The sequence below is a fragment of the Bufo gargarizans genome, chromosome 4 (genome assembly GCF_014858855.1).
Source record: "Bufo gargarizans isolate SCDJY-AF-19 chromosome 4, ASM1485885v1, whole genome shotgun sequence".
Lineage (NCBI taxonomy): Eukaryota > Metazoa > Chordata > Amphibia > Anura > Bufonidae > Bufo > Bufo gargarizans.
In genome coordinates, this window is record NC_058083.1 from 530,608,456 (window position 1) to 530,634,437 (window position 25,982).

Consider the following 25,982-nt stretch of genomic DNA (forward strand, 5'->3'; position numbering starts at 1 on the left):
GACGCTGCATCACCCCGGGCTCCTCATACAGACGCTGCATCACCCCGGCTCCTCATACAGACGCTGCAACGCCTCGGGCTCCTCATACAGACGCTGCATCACCCCGGCTCCTCATACAGACGCTGCATCACCCTGGCTCCTCATACAGACGCTGCATCACCCCGGCTCCTCATACAGACGCTGCATCACCCCGGTTCCTCATACAGACGCTGCAACGCCTCGGGCTCCTCATACAGACGCTGCATCCCCCCGGCTCCTCATACAGATGCTGCATCACCCCAGGCTCCTCATACAGGCGCTGCAACACCCCGGCTCCTCATACAGACACTGCAACACCCCGGCTCCTCATACAGACGCTGCATCACCCCGGCTCCTCATACAGACGCTGCATCACCCCGGCTCCTCATACAGACGCTGCAACGCCCCGGCTCCTCATACAGACGCTGCAACGCCCCGGCTCCTCATACAGACGCTGCAACGCCCCGGCTCCTCATACAGACGCTGCAACACCCCGGGCTTCTCATACAGACGCTGCATCACCCCGGCTCCTCATACAGACGCTGCATCACCTCGGCTCCTCATACAGAAGCTGCATCACCCCGGCTCCTCATATAGAAGCTGCATCACCCCGGCTCCTCATATAGAAGCTGCATCACCCCGGCTCCTCATATAGAAGCTGCATCACCCCGGCTCCTCATACAGAAGCTGCATCACCCCGGCTCCTCATACAGAAGCTGCATCACCCCGGCTCCTCATACAGACGCTGCAACACCCCGGCTCCTCATACAGGAGCTGCATCACCCCGGCTCCTCATACAGAAGCTGCATCACCCCGGCTCCTCATACAGGAGCTGCAACACCCCGGGCTCCTCATACAGGAGCTGCAACACCCCGGGCTCCTCATACAGACGCTGCATCACCCCGGGCTCCTCATACAGACGCTGCATCACCCCGGCTCCTCATACAGACGCTGCATCACCCCGGCTCCTCATACAGACGCTGCATCACCCCGGGCTCCTCATACAGACGCTGCATCACCCCGGGCTCCTCATACAGACGCTGCAACACCCCGGCTCCTCATACAGACGCTGCATCACCCCGGCTCCTCATACAGACGCTGCATCACCCCGGGCTCCTCATACAGACGCTGCATCACCCCGGGCTCCTCATACAGACGCTGCATCACCCCGGGCTCCTCATACAGACGCTGCATCACCCCGGCTCCTCATACAGACGCTGCATCACCCCGGCTCCTCATACAGACGCTGCATCACCCCGGGCTCCTCATACAGACGCTGCATCACCCCGGGCTCCTCATACAGACGCTGCATCACCCCGGGCTCCTCATACAGAAGCTGCATCACCCCGACTCCTCATACAGATGCTGCAACACTCCGGCTCCTCATACAGACGCTGCATCACCCCGGCTCCTCATACAGAAGCTGCAACACCCCGGGCTCCTCATACAGACGCTGCAACACCCCGGGCTCCTCATACAGACGCTGCATCACCCCGGGCTCCTCATACAGACGCTGCATCACCCCGGGCTCCTCATACAGACGCTGCATCACCCCGGGCTCCTCATACAGAAGCTGCATCACCCCGACTCCTCATACAGATGCTGCAACACTCCGGCTCCTCATACAGACGCTGCATCACCCCGGCTCCTCATACAGAAGCTGCATCACCCCGGCTCCTCATACAGGAGCTGCAACACCCCGGGCTCCTCATACAGACGCTGCATCACCCCGGGCTCCTCATACAGACGCTGCATCACCCCGGCTCCTCATATAGACGCTGCATCACCCCGGCTCCTCATACAGAAGCTGCATCACCCCGACTCCTCATACAGATGCTGCAACACTCCGGCTCCTCATACAGACGCTGCATCACCCCGGCTCCTCATACAGACGCTGCATCACCCCGGCTCCTCATACAGACGCTGCATCACCCCGGCTCCTCATACAGATGCTGCATCACCCCGGGCTCCTCATACAGACGCTGCATCACCCCGGCTCCTCATACAGACACTGCATCACCCCGGCTCCTCATACAGAAGCTGCATCACCCCGGCTCCTCATACAGACGCTGCAACACCCCGGCTCCTCATACAGACGCTGCAACACCCCGGGCTCCTCATACAGACGCTGCAACACCCCGGGCTCCTCATACAGACGCTGCATCACCCCGGGGTCCTCATACAGACACTGCATCACCCCGGCTCCTCATACAGAAGCTGCATCACCCCGGGCTCCTCATACAGATGCTGCATTACTCCGGCTCGTCATACAGAAGCTGCATCACCCCGGCTCCTCATACAGAAGCTGCATCACCCCGGCTCCTCATACAGACACTGCATCACCCCGGCTCCTCATACAGAAGCTGCATCACCCCGGGCTCCTCATACAGAAGCTGCATTACTCCGGCTCCTCATACAGGCGCTGCATCACCCCGGCTCGTCATACAGACGCTGCATCACCCTGGGCTCCTCATACAGACGCTGCATCACCCTGGGCTCCTCATACAGACGCTGCATCACCCTGGGCTCCTCATACAGACGCTGCATCACCCCGACTTACTAGTGGCTACTTACCTCTATGAACGCAGCCAACACAGCAAGGCCTCCGGACTGGTTTAATGCTTGGTCCATACTCTGGTACTCAGAGTTAAAGTAAACCACATGGATCTAAGGAAAGAAATCAGCAAGTTATTAGCGGGATACAGAATGGTGAGAGCAGCTGTGGGCAAGTAAGGGGGGCAAGAGGTGTCCGCCTTGCTGTCCATAAGTACGGCCCCTTTAAATTTGGGGAAGAAGTTTGATAGCCAGGTGGTGTTTCCCACCTGGAGGGCCTGGTAAGTGAGGTTTATGTCCCTGAGTGGTTCTGAGTTCTGCTAAGTGTGACAGAGTACCCCAAGTGCGACACGACAGGTGTGGGGGGGGGGGTCGATGCACAAGATCAGAGCAGAGACCAGAAAAGCTCCCAAAAGGGCACAGAGGAGCTGGGGTAAGATAGCAGGACAACATCCGTCTTAGGTTGCAACTTGTGGACAAGTAGCTGTGCCTCTCTTCCAAAAAGAATAGGTAAAAGTTCATCTACATCCACTTTGGAAACCTGAATATTCTGGTTGACAGGAAGTGAGGGAAGATGGTGGAGAGCCTGGGGAATCGAGCCGGAGCTGACTACAGAGTAGCGCCATTACAGTTGGCCTGGAAACCAGAGAATTGGAAAGAACCCAGTGAGCAATGTGGGTTGTAAAGTCTGGCAGATGTGGAGACAACTTGTGAGTAAAAAAGGCCTTTGCAAACTGGTGACAATGGAGGCTGAAGTTGGGGTAGAAAGGAAAGACCCCAGAGCGTTGGAAGGGAGCACCCAGCCAGGAAGAAGCAAAGTGCGAGACATCCTCAGAGGAGCACAGACGAGAGCGGAAGGAGCAGAGCAGGAGACTCCCACAGTCCCTGAGGAGAGGAGGGACAGCTGGTTATGGGGGCTGCCCATTTCCATCACGGCATTACCATATGACGCAGACTGCCTACAATATATCTCAAGATCTCAGCATACAATTGTGACTGGTTTGAACTGGGAAGATTGGTTGGGAGGGTATGTCCCTGTCAGGTGGGCTGAGGGGACAGGGCCTCCCTGTCAGGTGGGCTGAGGGGACAGGGCCTCCCTGGCAGGTGGGCTGAGGGGACAGGGCCTCCCTGTCAGGTGGGCTGAGGTGTATGTATGCTGGTCAGTTAGTGTCATTCACTTGGGAAGGGCTGAGATATATGGCCCTGGAGACAATTTACTGCTGAGACACCGAGGACCGGACAATTTACTGCTGAGACACCGAGGACCGGACAATTTACTGCTGAGACACCGAGGACCGGACAATTTACTGCTGAGACACCGAGGACCGGACAGTTTACTGCAGAGACACCGAGGACCGGACAATTTACTGCAGAGACACCGAGGACCAGACAATTTACTGCAGAGACACCGAGGACCGGACAATTTACTGCAGAGACACCGAGGACCGGACAATTTACTGCAGAGACACCGAGGACCGGACAATTTACTGCAGAGACACCGAGGACCGGACAATTTACTGCAGAGACACCGAGGACCGGACAATTTACTGCAGAGACACCGAGGACCGGACAATTTACTGCTGAGACACCGAGGACCGGACAATTTACTGCTGAGACACCGAGGACCGGACAATTTACTGCTGAGACACCGAGGACCGGACAATTTACTGCTGAGACACCGAGGACCGGACAATTTACTGCTGAGACACCGAGGACCGGACAATTTACTGCTGAGACACCGAGGACCGGACAATTTACTGCAGAGACACCGAGGACCGGACAATTTACTGCAGAGACACCGAGGACCGGACAATTTACTGCAGAGACACCGAGGACCGGACAATTTACTGCCGAGACACCGAGGACCGGACAATTTACTGCCGAGACACCGAGGACCAGACAATTTACTGCAGAGACACCGAGGACCGGACAATTTACTGCTGAATGGCAGTCGATGAGCCTTCTGCTCAGTGGGCCGGGACTGGAGCATTAATGACAGTTCCCTGATGATGGATGGGACGCTATGGCCACCGTAAAACACATGGTGTCACTGTGTATCACAGCAGGTACCACTTACCTCTCCGGGAAATCGTATCCCATTTACAGTGTGCTCTGACCCTGGACTGCTATGTGAACCCCAGTGGAAATGGAGCTGTGCTGCTTCATAAATATGAGGGAGACCGCCAACTATCTTCAGACTATCAGGTAGTTTCAAAACCACTATAAGACAAAATATATGGACAAGCATTAATGACACGACGAGGACAACCACAAGTAATGAACTGCTGATGATAGAGATGGTGGATAGTGATGTCTTGTTCGCGTTCGCCACAGCGGGTGAACATATGCGATGTTCGGTCCGCCCCCTATACATCATCATTGAGTAAACTTTGACCCTGTACCTCACAGTCAGCAGACACATTCCAGCCAATCAGCAGCAGACCCTCCTCCCAGCCCCTCCCACCTCCTGGACAGCAGCCATCTTAGATTCATTCGGAAGCTGCAGTCACAGTGAGAGGAGGGACAGTGCTGCTGCTGCTGATCTAATAGGGAAAGCGTTAGCTCGGGCAGTGTTCTGTGTCCACAGACTCATCTGCTGTAAGGACAGCGTCCAGACTGCACCCCAAAAAGCCCTTCTCAGGGCTGGTACATCAGTCTGCTTTATATATATATTGCGGTTGCCTGGCTGCCGGTGTGTGAGAGGCTGCAGCTCAGTCACAGACAGCACTGTGCGCACCATTCATATAGGGGGTGACAGAAAATACCTCGCAGATTGTGGCCAATCTGATATAATCACAGTTGCAAGCCCGTGTGTGTCAGGCGCCCACAGACTGTACTGTGCCAACTGCCCACCACTTATATAGGGTGGCACAGTACCTTGCACGCATAGTACCACTAATCTAATAAAATATGACAGGCAGAGGCAGGCCACGCCGCAGGGGCCGTCGTGGTCATGGTGCTGTGATTTCCACTGGCCCTGGAATAATGCCCAGTGTTCAGAGGCCACGTACCCTGAACCCCAAAAATTTGGAGAAAATAGTTGACTGGCTTACACAGGACACCCAATCTTCAACAGCTTCCGCTAAGAACCTTGACGCACCGTCCTCCTCCAGCTCAGCTTTGGTCACCACCTTCCCCCCTGCCGCCACCACCACCACAGCCGCTTCACTTGATCCCTCAGAGGAGTTATTTACACATCAGTTAGATGAAATTAGTGATGCCCAACCATTATTGCCAGGGGTTGTAGATAACAGGGATATGTCTCAGTCAGGCAGCATTACACACAAGGACGCACAGTGTGATGATGATGATGATGATGATGTACCCGCTGCTGCTTCCTTTGCTGAGGTGTCAGATACAAGTGAAGTGGTTGATGATGACGATGTGTCCGTGGGTGCCCGCTGGAAGGAGGAAGAGGGAGGAAAGAGGAAAGAGGAAAGAGGAGGAGGAGGAGGAGGAGGAGGACGTCATTGCAAAGCTCAGCAGTGTGGCATTTTTTTTTTTGTTTGTCTGCCTCTGATAACAGCGATGCCATTTGCAACCTGTGCCAAAAGAAACTGTCGTGGGAAGTCCAACACCCACCGCGGTACAACCGCTTTGCGAAGGCACATGATCGCACATCAAACGCCAATGGGATCAACACATGAGTACAAGCAGCACACAATCTCAGAGCCACCATCCTCCTCCTGGTCCAGCATCTTCAGCCACGTCAACCACTGCTGTCCTCCTTGCCCCCTCTCAACCACCCGCCACTCCGCCTCGCACCTTCAGCAGTTCCATCTCATCTGCCCACAGTCAGGTGTCTGTAAAGGAAATGTTTGAGCGTAAGAAGCCATTGTCACAGAGTCACCCCCTTGCCCGGCGTCTGACAGTTGGCTTGACGGAACTCTTAGCCCGCCAGCTTTCACCATACCAGCTGGTGGAGTCTGAGGCCTTCAAAAAATGTGTCGCTATTGGGACACCACAGTGAAAGGTACCCGGACAAAAATTTTTTTCAAAAAAGGCAATCCCAAACCTCTACTCAGTTATTGAAAAGGAAGTCATGGCATGTCTGGCATACAGTGTTGGGGCAAGGGTCTATCTGACCACTGATACCTGGTCTGCAAAGCACGGTCAGGGCAGGTATATCACCTACACTGCGCAATTGGTCAACCTGCTGACGGCTGCCAAGCATGGAATGCGTGGCTCTGCAGCGGAGTTGGTGACACCGCCACGACTTGCAGGCAGGCCTACTGCCACCTCCTCTACTCCTCCTACTCCATCCTCTTCCATAACCTCCTCGGCTGAGTCCTCTTCTGCTGCTGCGTCTGGCTCCACATCAACTGAATCCCCCCAGCTCCCCAGGGGCTATTCCACATCCCGGATACGACAGTGTCACGCTGTCTTGGGGTTAACTTGCCTGAAAGCAGAGAGCCACACCGGACCAGCACTCCAGTCCGCCCTGAACGCACAGGTGGATCAGTGGCTGACCCCGCACCAACTGGAGATCGGCAAAGTGGTGTGTGACAATGGAAGCAATTTGTTGGCTGCATTGAATTTGGGCAAGTTGTCACATGTGCCGTGCATGGCACATGTGTTGAATCTCATCGTACAACGCTTTGTGTCTAAGTACCCAGGCTTACAGGACGTCCTCAAGCAGGCCAGGAAGGTGTGTGGCCATTTCAGGCGTTCCTACACGGCCATGGCGCACTTTTCAGACATTCAGCGCCGAAACAACATGTCAGTGAGGCGCTTGATTCCGACACGTTGGAATTCAACACTCCTAATGTTCGACCGCCTGCTCCAACAAGAAAAAGCCATCAACGAGTAATTGTATGACCGGGGTGCTAGGACAGCCTCTGCGGAGCTGGGAATTTTTTTGCCACGTTACTGGATGCTCATGCGCAATGCCATGCGTCCTTTTGAGGAGGTGACAAACCTAGTCAGTCGCACCAAAGGCACCATCAGCGACCTCATCCCATTTGTTTTCTTCCTGGAGCGTGCCCTGCAAAGAGTAATGGATCAGGCTGTAGATGAGCGTAAAGAGGAAGAGTTGTGGTCACCATCACCACCAGAAACAGCCTTGTCATCATCGCTTGCCGGACCTGCAGCAATGCTACAAGAGGAGTATGAGGAAGAGGAGTCAGAGGAGGAATGTGGCTTTGAGGAGGAGGAAGACCAACCACAGCAGGCCTCCCACCAGGGTGCTCGTTGTTGTCACCTATCTGGGACCCGTGGTGTTGTACGTGGCTGGGGGGAAGAACAGACCGTCAATGACATGAGTGAGGATGAGGAACGGGAAATGAGTAGCTCGGCATCCAACCTTGTGCAAATGGGGTCTTTCATGCTGTCATGTCTGTTGAGGGACCCTCAATATAAAAAGCATGAAGGAGAACGACCTGTACTGGGTGGCCACGCTACTAGACCCCCGGTATAAGCAGAAAGTGGCGGAAATGTTACCAAATTACCGGAAGTCAGAAAGGATGCAGCAGTTCAAAACCAAAAATATGCTTTACACAGCTTATAAGGGGGATGTCACAGCACAACGGGAATCTAACTGGGGAAGAGGGGAAAGTAATCCTCCTCCTACCACGACCACGGCGGCAAGGACAGGACGCTTTACAGATGTGTTGTTGATGGAGGACATGCAGAGCTTTTTCAGTCCTACACATCGCCACAGCCCTTCGGGATCCAGCCTTAGAGAACGACTCGACCGACAGGTGGCAGACTACCTCGCCTTAACTGCAGATATCAACACTCTGAGGAGCGATGAACCCCTTGACTACTGGGTATGCAGGCTTGACCTGTGGCCTGAGCTATCCCAGTTTGCGATAGAACTTCTGGCCTGCCCTGCTTCAAGTGTCCTGTCAGAAAGGACCTTCAGTGCAGCAGGAGGCATTGTCACTGACAAAAGAAGTCGCCTCGGTCATAAAAGTGTTGATTACCTCACCTTCATTAAGATGAATGAGGCATGGATCCCGAAGGGACTGACAGTAGGGGATACGTTTGACTAACAAAAGGCCTGATGACATGCCTTGGCCTCAAAATGGTCCCCACAGCAGCGGCTGCAACAATACCTAATTTTTCAGGCATGTGTACATGCCTAATTTTTCTGGCCTCTAGTGCTGCACTGTGGCTGCAAAAACAAAACAAAAAAAAGGCACATACAAGTGTCAATTCCCCTTCGTGATCGTTACCTTGTTGTGGTGAAGGGGCTTGCGTATCACAATGAAGCGATCATCACCTCTATGAGTGTGTTGGCAATGTTGCCGCACCCCAGATAAGGCCGTTGCTTCATTATGATCAGACTAAAAACGATCGGCTGGATAATTTTTCATAGAAAAAACATAATTATTATTTTTTTTTTTAAGTTGTTTGGGATTTTAATACATAAAATAAAAAAATAAAAATCATAATAAAGTCTCTTAATAGTTTATTAGAAATAATGCAGACAATTTAAAAAATCCCCATAAATTCCAATACAAAGCAAGTACAAAGCTCAGAACAAAATTATTCCAGGATGTCGTAATGGTTCGTTAATTCGACAATGGTTAATCAACTCTACACACGTCCCCGGATAGGGGACGTAACAGGGATTAAACTGATAGGAATAGGACTAGTTAAGACACCACTCATATAGGGTGTCACAGCACATTGCCCCGTGCACGCGCAGTGCCCCAACTTGGGAGTAAGAGGACCGACCAAGCTGCTGTTTCCATCTCCCGGTTCCTAAAATCAGTTCAGTTTGGTGTATCAGAGTTTGGTCTGTCACTGTGAAGGCAGGCGAAGGTACCCGGCCTAAATTTTTTTTTTCACAAAAGGCAATCCCTGATAGGGGACGTAACAGGGATTAAACTGATGAGAATAGTACTACAGAAAATAGCACTCATATCGGGTGCGACAGTAAATTGCACGGCGCAGACGCAGTGACCGTGGATTCAAACAAAGGGGAGGGAGCCAGCGTTTTTTTAACCATCTCCCCGTTCGAAAAATCAATTAAATTCACCTTTCAGGGACCCTTGGTGTTGTACGTGGCTGGTGGAGGAAGAAACCTTCAATGACACCAACGGGACATGGCTAGCTTGGTATCCAACCTTGTGCAAATGGGAAGTTTGCTGTTGGGCACAAGGACTGTTTGCGGTTGTTTGTGGTGCATTAAAAGGGGAGTTTGGTCTGTCAATGTCTGTGAAGCGGCGTAACCCTTACACTACCTGATCGATACAACATCATACCTGAACGTATACACACACTGGATGTTTTAAACCACGTTGTTCCAAAAAAATTTTTTTATTGTTAGGTGATTTATGCCCTTTATGGATTAAAACCCAACTCTGCGTCAACTATGTAATTTTCCATGGGAGTTTTGCCATGGATCCCCCTCCGGCATGCCACAGTCCAGGTGTTAGTCCCCTTGAAACAACCTTTCCATCACTAATGTGGCTAGAAACAGTCCCTGTGGGTTTTAAAATTCGCCTGCCTATAGAAGTCTATGGCGGTTCGCGAACATTTGCAGAAATTTGCGTAACGGAAAATTTTATGTTCGCGACATCTCTAATGGTGGAAGGCATCTGAGGCATTAGGAAGTCCCAATAATCAATGAAAGGTATAATGGTTCACCAATCAGGACCAGTCAATAGAGATGAGCAAATCGAAGCTGATGAAGTGGAATTAGATCAGATTTTCAAGAAAAATTTGATTCACACTGAAAACGGATCAGGTTCACAGTTGAAAACGGATCAGGTAGGTAAGGGTGCAGTTTTGTGGCTCAGGCCTTTGGTTGGGTCGGTGCTTTGTCCGGTGCGTTGTGTGGAGGAATATTTGGGGGTGCAGCCTGATGGTAGGGGTTCGTTGTTGGTTCACCGGGACGGTTCGCGGTTATCACGCTTTCAATTTATTGCTTTTTTAAAAAAATGTTTGGGTGCAGCGGGTCTTCCCGTTAATGAATATGCTTCTCATTCGTTTCGGATAGGGGCAGCGACTGAGGCGGCCAGGTGGGGGCTCGGGGAAGAGGTTATAAAACGTATTGGGCGTTGGGAGTCGGATTGTTTTCACTCTTATATTCGGCCTCATCTGTTGTGATTGTTGGTGGGTTGTGTCGTTGTTAACGGGATGCGGTGTGTTGGGCAGTGTTGACACAATTATTTTATTTTGTTTTAGCGGCAGCGCCTTGTCTTGCATGGATCTTCGGGCATTCATACGTCTACTGGGGGGCCTTACGCGCAGATGTTAGAAGGAACGGACGCCAGTTGGGTTTCCCGACCCAGGAATTGCTAATCCGGTGGATTGGTTTGAGGGGGCTCCTTTGGGGGCGGGTTTTGCCCGAAATTATCATTAATGCCACTTTAGATCGGCCGCCTGATATATTGGTGCTTCACGTTGGAGGCAACGATTTGGGAGTGCGGCGTTCCCGGGATGTGATTCGGGATATCAAGTTGGATGTGCTGCGCTTATTGTCGGAGTTTCCGGATTTGTTGCTGGTATGGTCGGAGGTGGTTGCGAGGTGTTGCTGGCGGTTTGCTAGGTCGGTGGAGCGGATCAATAAAGCCTGAGCGAAGTTGAATAAGGATTGTTGTGCGTCATCGGGAGTTGGAGGCGGCGTCGCCTCAATTCTTAAGAGATGATTGTGTACATCTGAATGATGTGGGCATGGACATGTGGGCTTTAGGTATCCAGGAGGGTTTGGAGACGGCCATTAGGGTGTGGCGGGACGCCCACAGGTGAGGTGTCACCGGTGGCTGCTGGAAATAGGATCCTGGGGAGCAATTCAATGGTTAAGAGGTGCAGGACATGTTGGAGCCTGCATCTCAGATGGTTTGTTAATGCTGAGGATGGGGCCCCTGTTTGGGCTACAAGGCCTACAGGGGGGATACTAGTATACTTCAAGGAGTTGGTGCCCTTGGGTCGGTGAGTGCGGCCAAGGGTAAGTCTTGAAGTGCGAGGTGAGGCGGTAAAGGAGGATACGGCTCGTTTGGGTTGCCCTCCAGGATCCTTGTTACGGTGCAGTAGGTGATAAGGTTGATGGATGTGTAAAATCATGGTCATTTCACCAAGCAAGTAAGTGTTGGTGTGGTTATTTAAAGGGGGTAACAGGGTAGGTTTTGTAGCCGGAGGAGATTCTTCCATCCTATTAAGTCAGTAGTTTTAACTTTGCATAGGGGAAATAGGCAAATGTACAAAAATGTCCAAATGTCAAAGTACTCCCTGCTCCAGGGCACTACACTTGCCAAGGGAGTAACAGATGGGAAGGAGATAGGATAGAACAAAGTCTGGATCCTACTGTCCCAGGTTGTGTGTTAGGGTATATAAACCATGAAGGGAGGCGTTATCTGGAGTCTTGGAGCCAACTCTGTTCTCTCATTAACATGTTATCTTCTGTACACCACAAGGATGGCAGAGTGAGTAACAACACCTCTGAAATACTTAGTCTCAGAAGACAACTGCACTGCGGGAGACAGACAGCTCTGGAGAGAATGACTGAGAAGTGGCCATGACTCCTCATGGCCAAGGTCCACAATGACCCCTCAAGGCCAACATTTATTTAGAAAATGTGACACTGATCACTGTCTCACCTGTATGCATATTGTTCTCCAACTTCAGGGTTCCTCCAGCTGTCAGGTTATAGCCAGAGAGCTGAATCGGCCTCAGCCAAGGGTCAAAGGCAACATTCTGTATGTCAACATTAATAGGGGACTGCGCCTTCCCACCACACTCCGGGAAATACTTGTCCCATTCCATCTTATCTGGAACATGAAGAGAACATGAAAAATAGTCATTAACTGCAAGAATCTGCCCCATGGTCATGCGCTACACTTACACCCCTGCAGGACTACACTGACCTCACACTATCCTGCGTATCTACAGGTCAGATACTGATAGGATGAAGCTGATGAGTGATGTGTCTATAGGTCAGATACTGATAGGATGAAGCTGATGAGTGATGTGTCTATAGGTCAGATACTGATAGGATGAAGCTGATGAGTGATGTGTCTATAGGTCAGATACTGATAGGATGAAGCTGATGAGTGATGTGTCTATAGGTCAGATACTGATAGGATGAAGCTGATGAGTGATGTGTCTATAGGTCAGATACTGATAGGATGAAGCTGATGAGTGATGTGTCTATAGGTCAGATACTGATAGGATGAAGCTGATGAGTGATGTGTCTATAGGTCAGATACTGATAGGATGAAGCTGATGAGTGATGTGTCTATAGGTCAGATACTGATAGGATGAAGCTGATGAGTGTCTATAGGTCAGATACTGATAGGATGAAGCTGATGAGTGATGTGTCTATAGATCAGATACTGATAGGATGAAGCTGATGGTGATGTGTCTATAGGTCAGATACTGATAGGATGAAGCTGATGAGTGATGTGTCTATAGGTCAGATACTGATAGGATGAAGCTGATGAGTGATGTGTCTATAGGTCAGATACTGATAGGATGAAGCTGATGAGTGTCTATAGGTCAGATACTGATAGGATGAAGCTGATGAGTGATGTGTCTATAGATCAGATACTGATAGGATGAAGCTGATGGTGATGTGTCTATAGGTCAGATACTGATAGGATTAAGCTGATGAGTGATGTGTCTATAGGTCAGATACTGATAGGATGAAGCTGATGAGTGATGTGTCTATAGGTCAGATACTGATAGGATGAAGCTGATGAGTGATGTGTCTATAGGTCCGATATGGATAAGAGTCATGAAACGCTATAAATTCTTCCCTTTAAAGGGTTTCTAGCACCACATTTTGACCTGATTAGCTGTCAGACAGCAGCGATCTGCTAGTGTCTGCTATTGTAATCCCTTTCTCTGCAACGGTTTCCCTAAAAGACTAACTTTTATTGCTATGCAAATGAGCCTCTAGGTGCTATGGGGGCGTCTTTTCAACACCTAGAGGCTCCGTCTACTCACCATGTCTGTCGCCCAGCTCGTCCCTCCAGCCCGCCCATCTCTAGATTGACAGCCTCCATCGCGGCAGAATTCTCACGCCTGCGCTGTGTGTCTGTATTCGGCGCAGGCGCAGGGACTGTCAGACCACTCACTGCACCTGTGCAACTCCACTGTGCCTGTGCATCTCCACTGCTTGAGGACGGGCGTCATCTGTTCCTGGGAGCACTCTGACATCATCGGCGCAGGCGCAGTGGAGATGCTGGTGCAGTGAGCAGTCCGACAATCACTGCGCCTGCGTCAAATACAGACACATGATTCACGAGAATTCGGCCGCGATGGAGGCTGTCAATCTAGAGATGGGCGGGCTGGAGGGACGAGCTGGGCGGCAGACATGGTGAGTAGACGGAGCCTCTAGGTGCTGAAAAGACGCCCCCATAGCACCTAGAGGCTCATTTGCATAGCAATAAAAGTTAGTCTTTTAGGGAAACCGCTGCAGAGAAAGGGATTACAATAGCAGACACTAGCAGATCGCTGCTGTCTGACAGCTAATCAGGTCAAAATGTGGTGCTAGAAACCCTTTATTTAACCTGTGCTATTTTTTTTTAACAAATAGGAGACAGATATAAGGTTCTTACCGGTGTAGCCCCAGTGATGATGACCTGGACCTGTAATGGAAAAGATAAGACCATTAGAAGATGTCAATAGAAATGAGGAAATTAAAATCATTTTGAATTCCGGAAGATCTTATTTAGAGGAATAGCGCAAAGCTGTGTGTGGCGGACATAACCTCGCCACTGGGTTTTGGAGGGGCCTGGTTGCAGCCTCTTGCCCCAGGATTATGGCCCATATACTAAAAATTTGAAGAAGACAGACCGGCCACACAGCCTAAATCTGTGGAACTGTTTTGGGCAGGAAAGCCATGTTTGCGGTCGGCCAAATGTGACTTCCATGGAATTCGGGAACCCCTGCTCGGATCTGTGTGATTTCTGGATATGTTGTTCGCCCAGATCAGAAGGGTGTTTTCTGTGATTTGGGGAAAAATTAGTGTTTTCTGCCTGTGAGTGATTAAGTTAGCCCCTTATGTTTAGTATTTGTATCACAGGCAGAGCCCATTGTGTTTGTTAATTGTTTCACAGGCAGAGCCCATTGTGTTTGTTAATTGTATCACAGGCAGAGCCCATTGTGTTTGTTAATTGTATCACAGGCAGAGCCCATTGTGTTTGTTAATTGTATCACAGGCAGAGCCCATTGTGTTTGTTAATTGTATCACAGGCAGAGCCCATTGTGTTTGTTAATTGTATCACAGGCAGAGCCCATTGTGTTGGTTAATTGTATCACAGGCGGAGGGGGGGGTTGTGTACAATTGCTGGGAGTGTTTCCATACTGTAAATGCATGTGATTGGCTAATGTAAAAACTGTCGCAGTCTTCCATAAGGTCCCCAGGGGAGTGTCCCTTCCTGGAAGACCTGCATACAAGGCTGACATGTAGCCCCATTAAAGAGTTCCTGTTTTACCCTCAGCATAGAGCCTTGTCTCATGTGTGGGGGACAAGGCTGCATCTACACTGGTGAATGCTATACGCTGTATACTCCCCGGCTATAATCCCTGAGCTCTTTTAAGAGCTTGTTCCTGCATCGCTCTATGAAGGAAGAGAGGTTCACCCACTGGAACCTGGGAGCCTTGTCGTAGGTCCAGGGTGGGTAGAAGACGGCGAGATCCCAACCAAGCTGCGGCGGTTCGTGGGGTCTGCAGTGCGTACGGTGTCGAGCGGAGTGCTTGGAGCCCTCAGGAAGCACTAGGAGCATCCATCAGAGTTTCCCAGTTGGGGTGCCAGGAGATCCCTTACACTGTGCTTGAAGGAATTGACGTATTTTTTAAGCTCTATGTTAGCCGCAAGCATAGACGCCAATCTGAGCTCAGCCACTGATGTGATGGGACATATCACAGACACAGCAACAAGACATAGTAGAAGAATCCAGTTTACAATGTCCAAAGTATCAGAAGGCAGGACAACACAGAATAGCACCATAGCAGGACCAAATAACCCAGTGTAGCACAATGTACTGCCCCAACAGCTGGCCACCAATAGCTACCATCTTCTGTCCTCCTCCAGTTGTCTAGGGAGCAGGGGGCTTAGGAGGTGAGGTGCAGGCCACAGCAGTTACATTCAGGAGGGAAGGTGTGCTCGCTGGTAAGGTACATGGGTACCCAATTCTTACAGCTATTAAATAACTTATTTAGGGCGGGTTCACATTCCGGTATAGGTTCCGTTATAACAGAATTTTAGGACAGAAAGCAAAAGCAGAAGCCTTTAAGAGGCATTCCGTTTTGCTCTGTCCTAATACATGTCTATGGGGACACATAACGGTTCAGTTTGGTTCCGTTATACATGATGGGAAAACAATATATAGTCCTGTCAACAGAACTATTTGCTTTCTGGAACCTAAAGACAGGGAGGCGCAATACAATGTTCTTCCCTTTCCACAAAGACACCGAAATAGTGCAGTATAAACTATGTCTAGTGTAAAAGTGTCAACCGACTATGTGGTTCCCCCACCACAAAGACAGTGAAATAGTGCAGTATAAACTATGCCTAGTGTAAAAGTGTCAGGTTTCCCACCACACAGACACTGTCTGGAGATGCCCCAATAAGGATTTGATGTAAACCGTCTGCTAGCCCGAGTATTGTAAGACACGTATATGCTTTAGGAGATGCACCAACACGGATTAATGCCTAATATGTCACGTTATCACTCAGATATAGTCATCTGCTACCCTGAGTGTTGTAAGACACGTATATGCTTTAGGAGATGCACCAACGCGGATTAATGCCTAATATGTCACGTTATCACTCAGATATAGTCATCTGCTACCCTGAGTGTTGTAAGACACGTATATGCTTTAGGAGATGCACCAACGCGGATTTATGCCTAATATGTCACGTTATCACTCGCATATAGTCATCTGCTACCCTGTGTATGGTAAGACACGTATATGCTTTAGGAGATGCACCAACACGGATTTATGCCTAATATGTCACGTTATCACTCACATATAGTCATCTGCTACCCTGTGTATGGTAAGACACACATATGCGATTTTCCTAAAGTTTGCACTAGTATTTCATGTGTGTTCACTGATATTTCAAATGCCATCCATCCTCGGATGGTAAAACACGTGTTGTACAGTTTTGAGCTTATGCCCACATCTACCCTCCAAAAATATTTGAAAAAAATCTCTGCAGGAAGCTGCTTATGTGATGTTCTGCAGCAGCTGTGAGGCAGTAATTGCAGCAAGCATGCACTGCCAGGCCCCCCGGCCTCAGCTCCTCGCTTGGGCTGACAGCTTTCCCTGCCTGTTACTAGTCTATACACACAGCTCTCCTTTGTGATTTTTGCCTTTCCCGTCACTCTCCCTGGCAATAGAATACAAGCTTGAATGATTTCAGACTGTACACTGTCTAAGAGGGCTTTTCTGTCAGACACTAAGACCCATCCACCCTCATTCATAGCCCAACAAAGAATGCGTTCTGCCCGCTCTGCTAGGGCACCTCCCTGCCTACTGCTGCACTGATTGGCTCATCCGGGCAGTCATTCGGCCTGGGAGCAAATCAGGGCAAGTGTATAACAAACAGTGTAATTATACTGCACCGATACTCAGGGAGCAATAGCCTGAAGGAGTACACTGCGACACAACACTTCATCAGGGCCACTCCTATCCTCTACACCCGCTGCACCAACACAGCTATGCATTGGGTCTCCTACATCCTCCTGAACCTCCTCCTCAGGGCAGTCTCAAATGCTGACTGCTCTCACACAAGTCATCAACGGGGAGATGCTCTTAACAAGAGATGCCCAACCTGCGGCCTTCCAGCTGTTGCAAAACTACAACTCCCGGCATGCCCGGACAGCCTACAGCTATCAGCCAGCAGGGCATGGTGGGAGTTGTAGGTTTACAACAGCTGGATGGCCAGAGGTTGAGCATCCCTGCTCTTGACTAATTGCTGTAAGGCGTGGGAGGGTTTTGATGCTTCTTCTTAGAAAATAAGAAAGCGTCCCTCTAGGACGGAGCAGTGAAGACAAAAAGGATGCCTGACAGGCATTTCTGTGTCTGTAAGGAGAAGGAGCAGGAGAAATACATTGGCCCCTGGCTTCAAAGCATGGTGCCAGACACAGAAGTCACCTCCACGTCATCCTGCTGTGACCAAGAGGAGAAGTGAGCCATCCAATCCATAACCTCATCCTTTCTCTGTGCTCTTCTGTATTCTACACATTCTGTCATGAGGCCTGCAAGTGTGTTTTCTGTAGTTTAAAGACAGACGTGCATTAAATGTATTTTCCTTTCTACAAACACCCTGAACACTGATAATGACAATTTACTTTATGAATATTGCAGGACTGTCATTGATAAGATTTCTACCGGTGTTATATGTGTTTAAAAACATAGGTTCATAAAAGACCTTTTCTTACTATTAAGACACACATTGAAAACTTGTGATTATTCCCAACCCCACCAATATAATGCAGGAAAGGCGTTAAAATTTCTGTATATGGTGCATTATACTTATAATTTCATTGGTATAAAAATGGCATTATTGCCTTAAAATGCTTTTGCTACAATGCAACACTTTTAAAAAAAAATATTTTTGAAAAAGGGCAATTGCTTAGCAGTAGAATGCTTTTGGGGTGCTGTGCTGGCAATAATCCTATGTAGAAACATGAGGTTTAAAAAACAAACAAAAAACTGCTGTTTCTCTGTTCAATTGAAAAAATATTTTCATTTTTTTCTTGCAAGTGGCCGGTTTTAAAACATAGAACTGCTTGAACGCGTTTCTGCAGCAGCTGCATTATTAAGCACTCTGCCCCAGCCCCTCAAACAGCTTTCCCTGATTAAAGTCCCTCAATTATTTCTACTCTGCCCCTACTCTGCCCCTACACTGTCCCTACACTGCCCCTACACTGTCCCTACACTGCCCCTACACTGCCCCTGTTACACTGGAAGAGATGCTAGTGTCTCTGCATACTGTGCAAGACCATTTTCTGTCTGCACTGCATTCACCCAACCACCCTTATCAACAGCTCAATGCAGAATGACATCTGTTTGTACAATTGCACCTTTTTTTCCAAAAACTTCTTACCAATTTTCTAAAGTTTCTGTGCACAATAAGCGCAATATTATCTGACAAATGATGTGATCGCTTGGTGCTTATACAGCCTCCCAGGGGCGTAGCTATAGGGGGTGCAGAGGTAGCAGTCGCTACCGGGCCCAGGAGCCTGAGGGGGCCCAAAGACCCTTGTGCTGCATAAGAAGACACACAAAGCACTGAGGGAAGGGGGCCCAAGTCTAACTCTTGCACCAGGGCCCATGAGCCTTTAGCTACGCCCCTGCAGCCTCCTCTTGCCTCAATTCCTCTAGTCCCAGCTCCTTTTACCTCAGCTGCTGTAGCCTCAACTGCTCTAACTATCTCTTCCTGCTTCAGCTTCTCTAGCTCAAGTTTGTCTAATCCTCTGTTAGCTCAGCAGTCCGTGCTGGCGCTGCTGCCCCTACCCGCGGGCACGGGCGCCGTGCTCCCTCTTTCCCTCCTGCTGCCATGCGTCGTGCTGACAAGCGCAGGAAGCAGGTAGCTTAATTGTTGCATCTGTGCTCCATGCCAGAGTTTACTTCCTGCTGGAGACCTGTACTGTTAGGGCGTGCACAGGTGTGTCTCTCCTCACTTGTGAGGCAGCACGTACACGCCCTCTGTCTCACCAGCCTATGGCTGGATTGCAGGAGGTATTTAAAGGCGCTTCCTACCACAGGAAGAAGCCTGAGCAACTCATGGTCACTAGCTTGTCTAGTTCCAAGTGTGAAGGTGTTTTTCAAGTTCTGCTTTGCTGTGTACTGGACCCTTGTTTTGGAATTATCACATTTTGCCTGTTTGCCGCCTGCCTCTGACCTCGACTTCGTTTACGGACCTTGCTTGATCTCTGCCTGTCCTGACCTCAGACTTCCTGACCACATACTTCCCCTCGGTGGTTGCATCGGTATCTATGACCCCCTGGTCAGCTGCCACTGACTCAGGGACTGCTCTGGAGTAGCACCTGTCAGCTATCCTAATGGCCCAAGCCTATTCTCACCATCAGAGGCTCTAGTGAAGACCAAGTAGTTGCTTAGTCATGCCCCTCTAGAGTATAGCCAGTCAGTAGTGCAGTGGGTCCAAACCCGCTTGCATACATTCTTCTAGCCTAAGTTAGGAACAGCCTCAGGTCCTCTAGCCCCGGCTCGGGGCTCCTCTAGCCTCAGCTCTTCTAGGGCCAGCATTTCTTGCTTCAGTTCTTCCATCCTCAGCTCCTCTAGCCCCAGCTCTTCTAGACCCAGTTCCTCCAGCGTCAGAAGCTCTAACATCATATTTTCTAGACTCAATTTCTCTAGCCCCAGCTTCTTTAGTTTTAGCTTCTCTAGTCTCAGTTCCTGTGGCCCCTATTCCTCTGACTTCAGTCCCTCTAGCACCACCTCCTCTAGACCCAACTCCCCTCTTGCCTCAGTTCCTCTAGCTTCAGTCCTTCATCCTCGGGTCCTCTAGCCCCAGCACCTCTAGCCTAAGCTCCTCCAGCCCCAGCTCTTCTAGCTTCAGTTCCTCAAGCCTCAGCTCTTCTAGCCTAAGCTCCCCTAACCTCAGCTCTTCTAGCACTAGCTTGGGGCTCCTATAGCCTCAGCTCTTCTAGCTTCAGTTCCTCCATCCTCGGCTCCTCTAGCCACAGCACCTCTAGCCTAAGCTCCTCCAGCCCCAGCTTGTCTAACCTCCCCACCTTTAACTCCAGATCCTGGCTCCATTTCATTTAATGAAACAAACGAAGAAAAAGAACAGGCTGCACAGTTGCTATATTCTTGAAAAACTTCACTGTAAAGCAGAAACAGTCCACCGCACGTCTAGCCTCTGATACAATATGCCGGTGCACAAGCCCAACAACAATGGATACAGTCCGAATAGGTGGAAAGCAAATGAGGGCGGCACTCACCAATGTAGCAAAATGAAAATCATCCTTTAATTATCCGGGATAACATTCAGCAGAACAAATAGGGGCAAGATGTCCGTTTCGTTTCGCACGACTTTGCACTTCCTCGGGCTGCTGACGTAAGCGCGTAGGTGCGCTGTACCTTTTAAGCACCTGGGATATGGCTGCCCAGAGAACCCATGGCAAACAACCCACCTGGTGTACATTAAAAACAACAAATTGGCGTGGTAATGAAAAGCCAGACGTGCTCAACCCCATATGCAGTGGTGCATCTATACCGGGGGGGCAGATCCTGCACTTGTGGTCCGCTGCTAATGGCAATCCCCAGCAAAAATGCATACAAGGGAGGATGCCCGCAGTGAACCACAAGTACCACAATGGACATCCTAGACAGGATAGCAAATGTGTGGATGAGATAAACAGTAAAACAAACAAAGACAGGTGCGCTCTGCGGTCGTACTAAACCCTCATACTGATGTACAATTGAGAGATTAGCCAACATGTCCTGCTGTGGAGGACATGTCTGAGCCCAGGCACCGCGCCAAGGTTTCTCAAGTAGCTTGGGACCTAACACTCACCTACCTGGGCCATGTGGGCAATACCATGAGCCAGTGGGCGAATGACAGGTGCGCAAGGTCCGACTCACAGCAAACTCCCAGTTACCTCCAGCATGTGACCATGCTTATAATGGGCGCTATTCAAATAGGTGACAAATTCATTACATTGGGTATCAGTGCCCGACCATACCATGAAGATATCGTCCACGTACCTTAAAGGTAAGGGTTGCTGGAGGAAAACACACACCTGTCCTCTAGCACAGCCAAATAAATATTGGCGAAGGCACATGAAACAGGGCTACCCATGGCCGCAGCGAGATGCCACATTAATGGAACATGTAGGTAGTCCTCTGGTCACCTTTAGGAGAAGCCATGCTGTTAGGGACAGGTTAGTGAGGAGCCACTGGGCACTGGCAGCAATTGGTTATGTAAGAGCAGACCAAAAGGGTGGGCGCTGCTCCTTCTGTAGCTTTAACTACCCACGCCACAGAGTCACGGGATGATGGGAGTGATACATAGTGTGTGAGAGAGAAATTGGACTGTGAGCTCCTGGGATCAGGGATGATAGGAGTGATGCATTGCTTTTGACAAAGACATTAGATTGTGAGCCCCTGAGGGCAGGGATGATGGGAGTGTGAGAGCGATTATATTGTTAGCTCTTGGGGTCTGGAATGATGAGAGTAATGCATTCTGTGTGAGGGAGCTGATATTATGGGGGTAATGAGATTATTTTACCAGCCCCTCTAATGCGCTATAACAGTATAATCCCCCCTCCCCCGCGACCTCCCTGGTGCGCAGGAATGTGTGAGGATTACTCTCGCCGTTACCTCTTTAACAACCATTTTAATTGGATTTCGCTCAGCTCATTAACGGCATAATTGTGGCACAGAGTTAACGGCTGGACTCTTCAGGAGAGACCCGGAATCATACAAGTCACCTCCCCGGGGTGTTGTCCTCCTCACTGCCAGCTCCATTAGATATGACCATTGATCACTGAGCGTCACAGAGAGTCATCAGCAGGTTGTTTCAGAGATACAGAGACTGGAAGAGTCACCAAGAGGCAGAGAAGTGATCACTGAGCTCAGAGTGTCACAGAGAGTCCTCAGCAGGTTGTATCAGAGACACAGAGAAGTGATCACTGAGCTCAGAGTGTCGCAGAGAGTCCTCAGCAGGTTGTATCAGAGACACAGAGAAGTGATCACTGAGCTCAGAGTGTCGCAGAGAGTCCTCAGCAGGTTGTATCAGAGACACAGAGAAGTGATCACTGAGCTCAGAGTGTCGCAAAGAGTCATCAGCAGGTTGTATCAGAGATACAGAGACTGGAAGAGTCACAGAGAGGCAGAGAAGTGATCACTGAGCTCAGAGTGTCACAGAGAGTCATCAGCAGGTTGTATCAGTGATACAGAGGCTGGAAGAGTCACAGAGAGGCAGAGAAGTGATCACTGAGCTCAGAGTGTCACAGAGAGTCATCAGCAGGTTGTATCAGTGATACAGAGACTGGAAGAGTCACAGAATGTCACGGAAGGTGTACAGAAAACTAGAAGACACAAATGAAGATCCAACTGACTTGATCCAAAACTAAGGAACAGGAGGGTAAGCCCTGTAACAGACCTGGCTCTCTCCCTTACTGCTCAGCCTATGCAAAAATCTCTATGGTAGATAATTGCATACCCTCGTTCCTCGACTGTATAACACCTGAACACCCTATAATAGTGAGGAGACACAACCACCGGCTCCCTACACTTAATACGGAGGGAGTCAGGGTCACCTAGGATCAAGACCACAGGAAAACAGAAATAAAGGAACAGACTTATCTTGTGGATGCAGCAGTAGCAGCTTCTAGCATCAGCACAGTCCAGGAAGTTGTATAAACCGAAAGGTGAGGCAGTATGGGGAGGAGATATAGAGGGAGGCAATCACTGCTAATAGATGACAGCTGGGAGAGGGAGGAGAGATGTCAAAACGAAAGCAAAACAAAAGAAGATCATGCAGGAGGTACTGAAGAACGTCTATCAAAACTTCTCAAAGATCTGGTGGTGACACAGAAAGGCACTGAGCTTAGAGCATCACAGAGAGTCATCAGCAGGTTGTATCAGAAATACAGAGACTGGAAGAGTCACAGGCAGAGAAGTGATCACTGAGCGTCACAGAGAGCCATCAGCAGGTTGTATCAGAGATACAGAGACTGGAAGAGTCACAGAGAGGCAGAGAAGTGATCATTGAGGTAAGAGTGTCACAGAGAGTCATCAACAGGTTGTATCAGATACAGAGACTGACAGTCACAGAGGCAGAGAAGTGATCACTGAGCTTACAGTGTCACAAAGAATCATCAGCAGGTTGTATCAGAGATACAGAGACTGGAAGAGTCACAGAAAGGCAGAGAGGTGATCACTGAGCTTAGAGCATCACAGAGCCATCAGCAGGTTGTATCAGAGATACAGAGACTGGAAGAGTCACAGAAAGGCAGAGAAGTGGACGTCCTTTGGCCACATCCCACACGGATGATGAATACCGCACAACTCCAAGTAGATTTAAGGAAGGTGAGAAGCACCCAAGTGTCATGTCAGACCATTGGAAACTGTTTACATCAGCGTCGTGCTAGATGACCTGCAAGGGTACCTGACCAAAGGTATCATTGTCTTGCATGGGCCTGTTGACACCGGACAAGCCTTTGGTGGTGGTGGTGGTGTTACAGTGTGGGCAGGCGTGTCCACCCAATGCCCTAAAAGCCCCTACATAGTAATTATGCCAACATTGCGTCCATTTCAAATGTTATGCCAGATATGTGCCCCCTCACAGTACTTATACCCAGATATGTGTCCCTCACAGTACTTATACCCAGATATGTGTCCCTCACAGTACTTATACCCAGATATGTGTCCCTCACAGTACTTATATCCAGATATGTGTCCCCTCACAGTAGTTATATCCAGATATGTGTCCCCTCACAGTAGTTATACCCAGATATGTGTCCCTCACAGTAGTTATACCCAGATATGTGCCCCCTCACAGTAGTTATACCCACATATGTGTCCTCTCACAGTAGTTATACCCACATATATGTGTCCCCTCACAGTAGTTATACCCAGATATGTGCCCCCTCACAGTAGTTATACCCAGATATGTGTCTCCTCACAGTAGTTATACCCAGATATGTGTCCCCTCACAGTAGTTATATCCACATATGTGTCCTCTCACAGTAGTTATACCCACATATATGTGTCCCCTCACAGTAGTTATACCCAGATATGTGCCCCCTCACAGTAGTTATACCCAGATATGTGTCTCCTCACAGTAGTTATACCCAGATATGTGCCCCCTCACAGTAGTTATATCCAGATATGCGTCTCCTCACAGTAGTTATACCCAGATAAGTGTCCCTCACAGTAGTTATACCCAGATATGTGTCCCCTCACAGTAGTTATACCCAGATATGTGTCCCCTCACAGTAGTTATATCCAGATATGTGTCATCTCACAGTAGTTATACCCAGATATGTGTCCCCTCACAGTAGTTATATCCAGATATGTGTCTCCTCACAGTAGTTATACCCAGATAAGTGTCCCTCACAGTAGTTATACCCAGATATGTGTCATCTCACAGTAGTTATATCCAGATATGTGTCCTCTCACAGTAGTTATACCCAGATATGTGTCCCCTCACAGTAGTTATATCCAGATATGTGTCTCCTCACAGTAGTTATACCCAGATAAGTGTCCCTCACAGTAGTTATACCCAGATATGTGTCATCTCACAGTAGTTATACCCAGATATGTGTCATCTCACAGTAGTTATATCCAGATATGTGTCCTCTCACAGTAGTTATACCCACATATATGTGTCCCCTCACAGGAGTTATACCCAGATACGTTTCCCCTCACAGTAGTTATGCCCAGATATGTGTCTCCTCATAGTAGTTATACCCAGATATGTGTCTCCTCATAGTAGTTATACCCAGATATGTGTCTCCTCACAGTAGTTATACCCAGATATGTGTCTCCTCACAGTACTTATGCCCAGATATGTGTCTCCTCACAGTAGTTATGCCCCCTTCACAGGTAGTGAAAAAAATAAACTGTACATACTCACCTGGCTCCTCCGATGGCCTGAGCCCCCAGCAGCAGCAGGCAGGATGCACATCAAGTGCTCCGGTCTGTGTAGGAGGAGAAGGAGCACAGCTGACTCCCAGCCCTGCCCCTCCTGCGCAGACCCGCAGTGTGAAGCTCCGGTGGGGAATTGAAGCGGGGAGATTCGTAGATTCGTTCTGAATCTCAGGGTTTTTTTAAGCACTGAATGTAACCCAATTCTTTTCGGGTTCGATTAAGACAAATCTTGCAAAGCAGCACCCGACGCATAAGAAATCAGCAGTGTTCTGTCACATCTCGCAGGAGGTAACTGCAGATAGTTGCAGCCAAGCAATAACCGCAGTTTCCGGCGTCAACGATAAAAGTAGATACAGTTACACCCGATGTTGTATCAAGGGAAAATGAAAAAATGTGTAAAAGATTAATGAAATGAGATAGGAGCTTTTCATTAAAAAAAAAAATAATAATCTGTGTTTTAGAGGACTAGAGGTGGTTATATACCAATTTCCAGGGCAATTGGAGCAACTTTGGTTTGGAATAACTAGATTCAGACCGAACCAAACTTTTTGAAAAATACTGTGAATCTGAAACAAACCAAATCTTGGAAGATTCGCTCATCTCTAGTGGGCAGGCAGGGGACCCCATGCATAGCTGTGGTGGTTGTAGTAGTAGTAAAGGGGGCGCCAGGATGGTAGAGGAAGGGCCAGTGGGGGGACGTTCAGAGCGGGGAATCGGAGCCAACATGAGATATCACAGTCTGATGAGGGTGAAGAGGACGGATGATTGTATGTTAGGCTCGTATTACACTGGCTGATTAGTTAGACAATAGTTTGGACGGAAGCGTTCTTTCCCAACAATTGCCTGTTCGTCAGCAGAGGAGACCTGCCTCAGTATGAGGA

The 25,982-nt window shown here is 49.4% G+C and overlaps 1 protein-coding gene across 1 annotated transcript in view; it reads right to left on the reverse strand.

Annotated features, from left to right (window-relative positions):
• The window catches only part of LOC122935556 (carbonic anhydrase 9-like), a 106,119-nt gene that overhangs the window by 37,183 nt on the left and 42,954 nt on the right, over positions 1–25,982 (reverse strand). Inside the window, exons 2-5 of the mRNA XM_044291325.1 lie at positions 14,082–14,111; positions 12,120–12,290; positions 4,649–4,791; positions 2,593–2,685 (exon numbers count right to left, since the gene is read on the reverse strand). Coding sequence (XP_044147260.1) covers positions 2,593–2,685; positions 4,649–4,791; positions 12,120–12,290; positions 14,082–14,111 — 437 coding nt within the window. The remainder of the gene's footprint in view (positions 1–2,592; positions 2,686–4,648; positions 4,792–12,119; positions 12,291–14,081; positions 14,112–25,982) is intronic.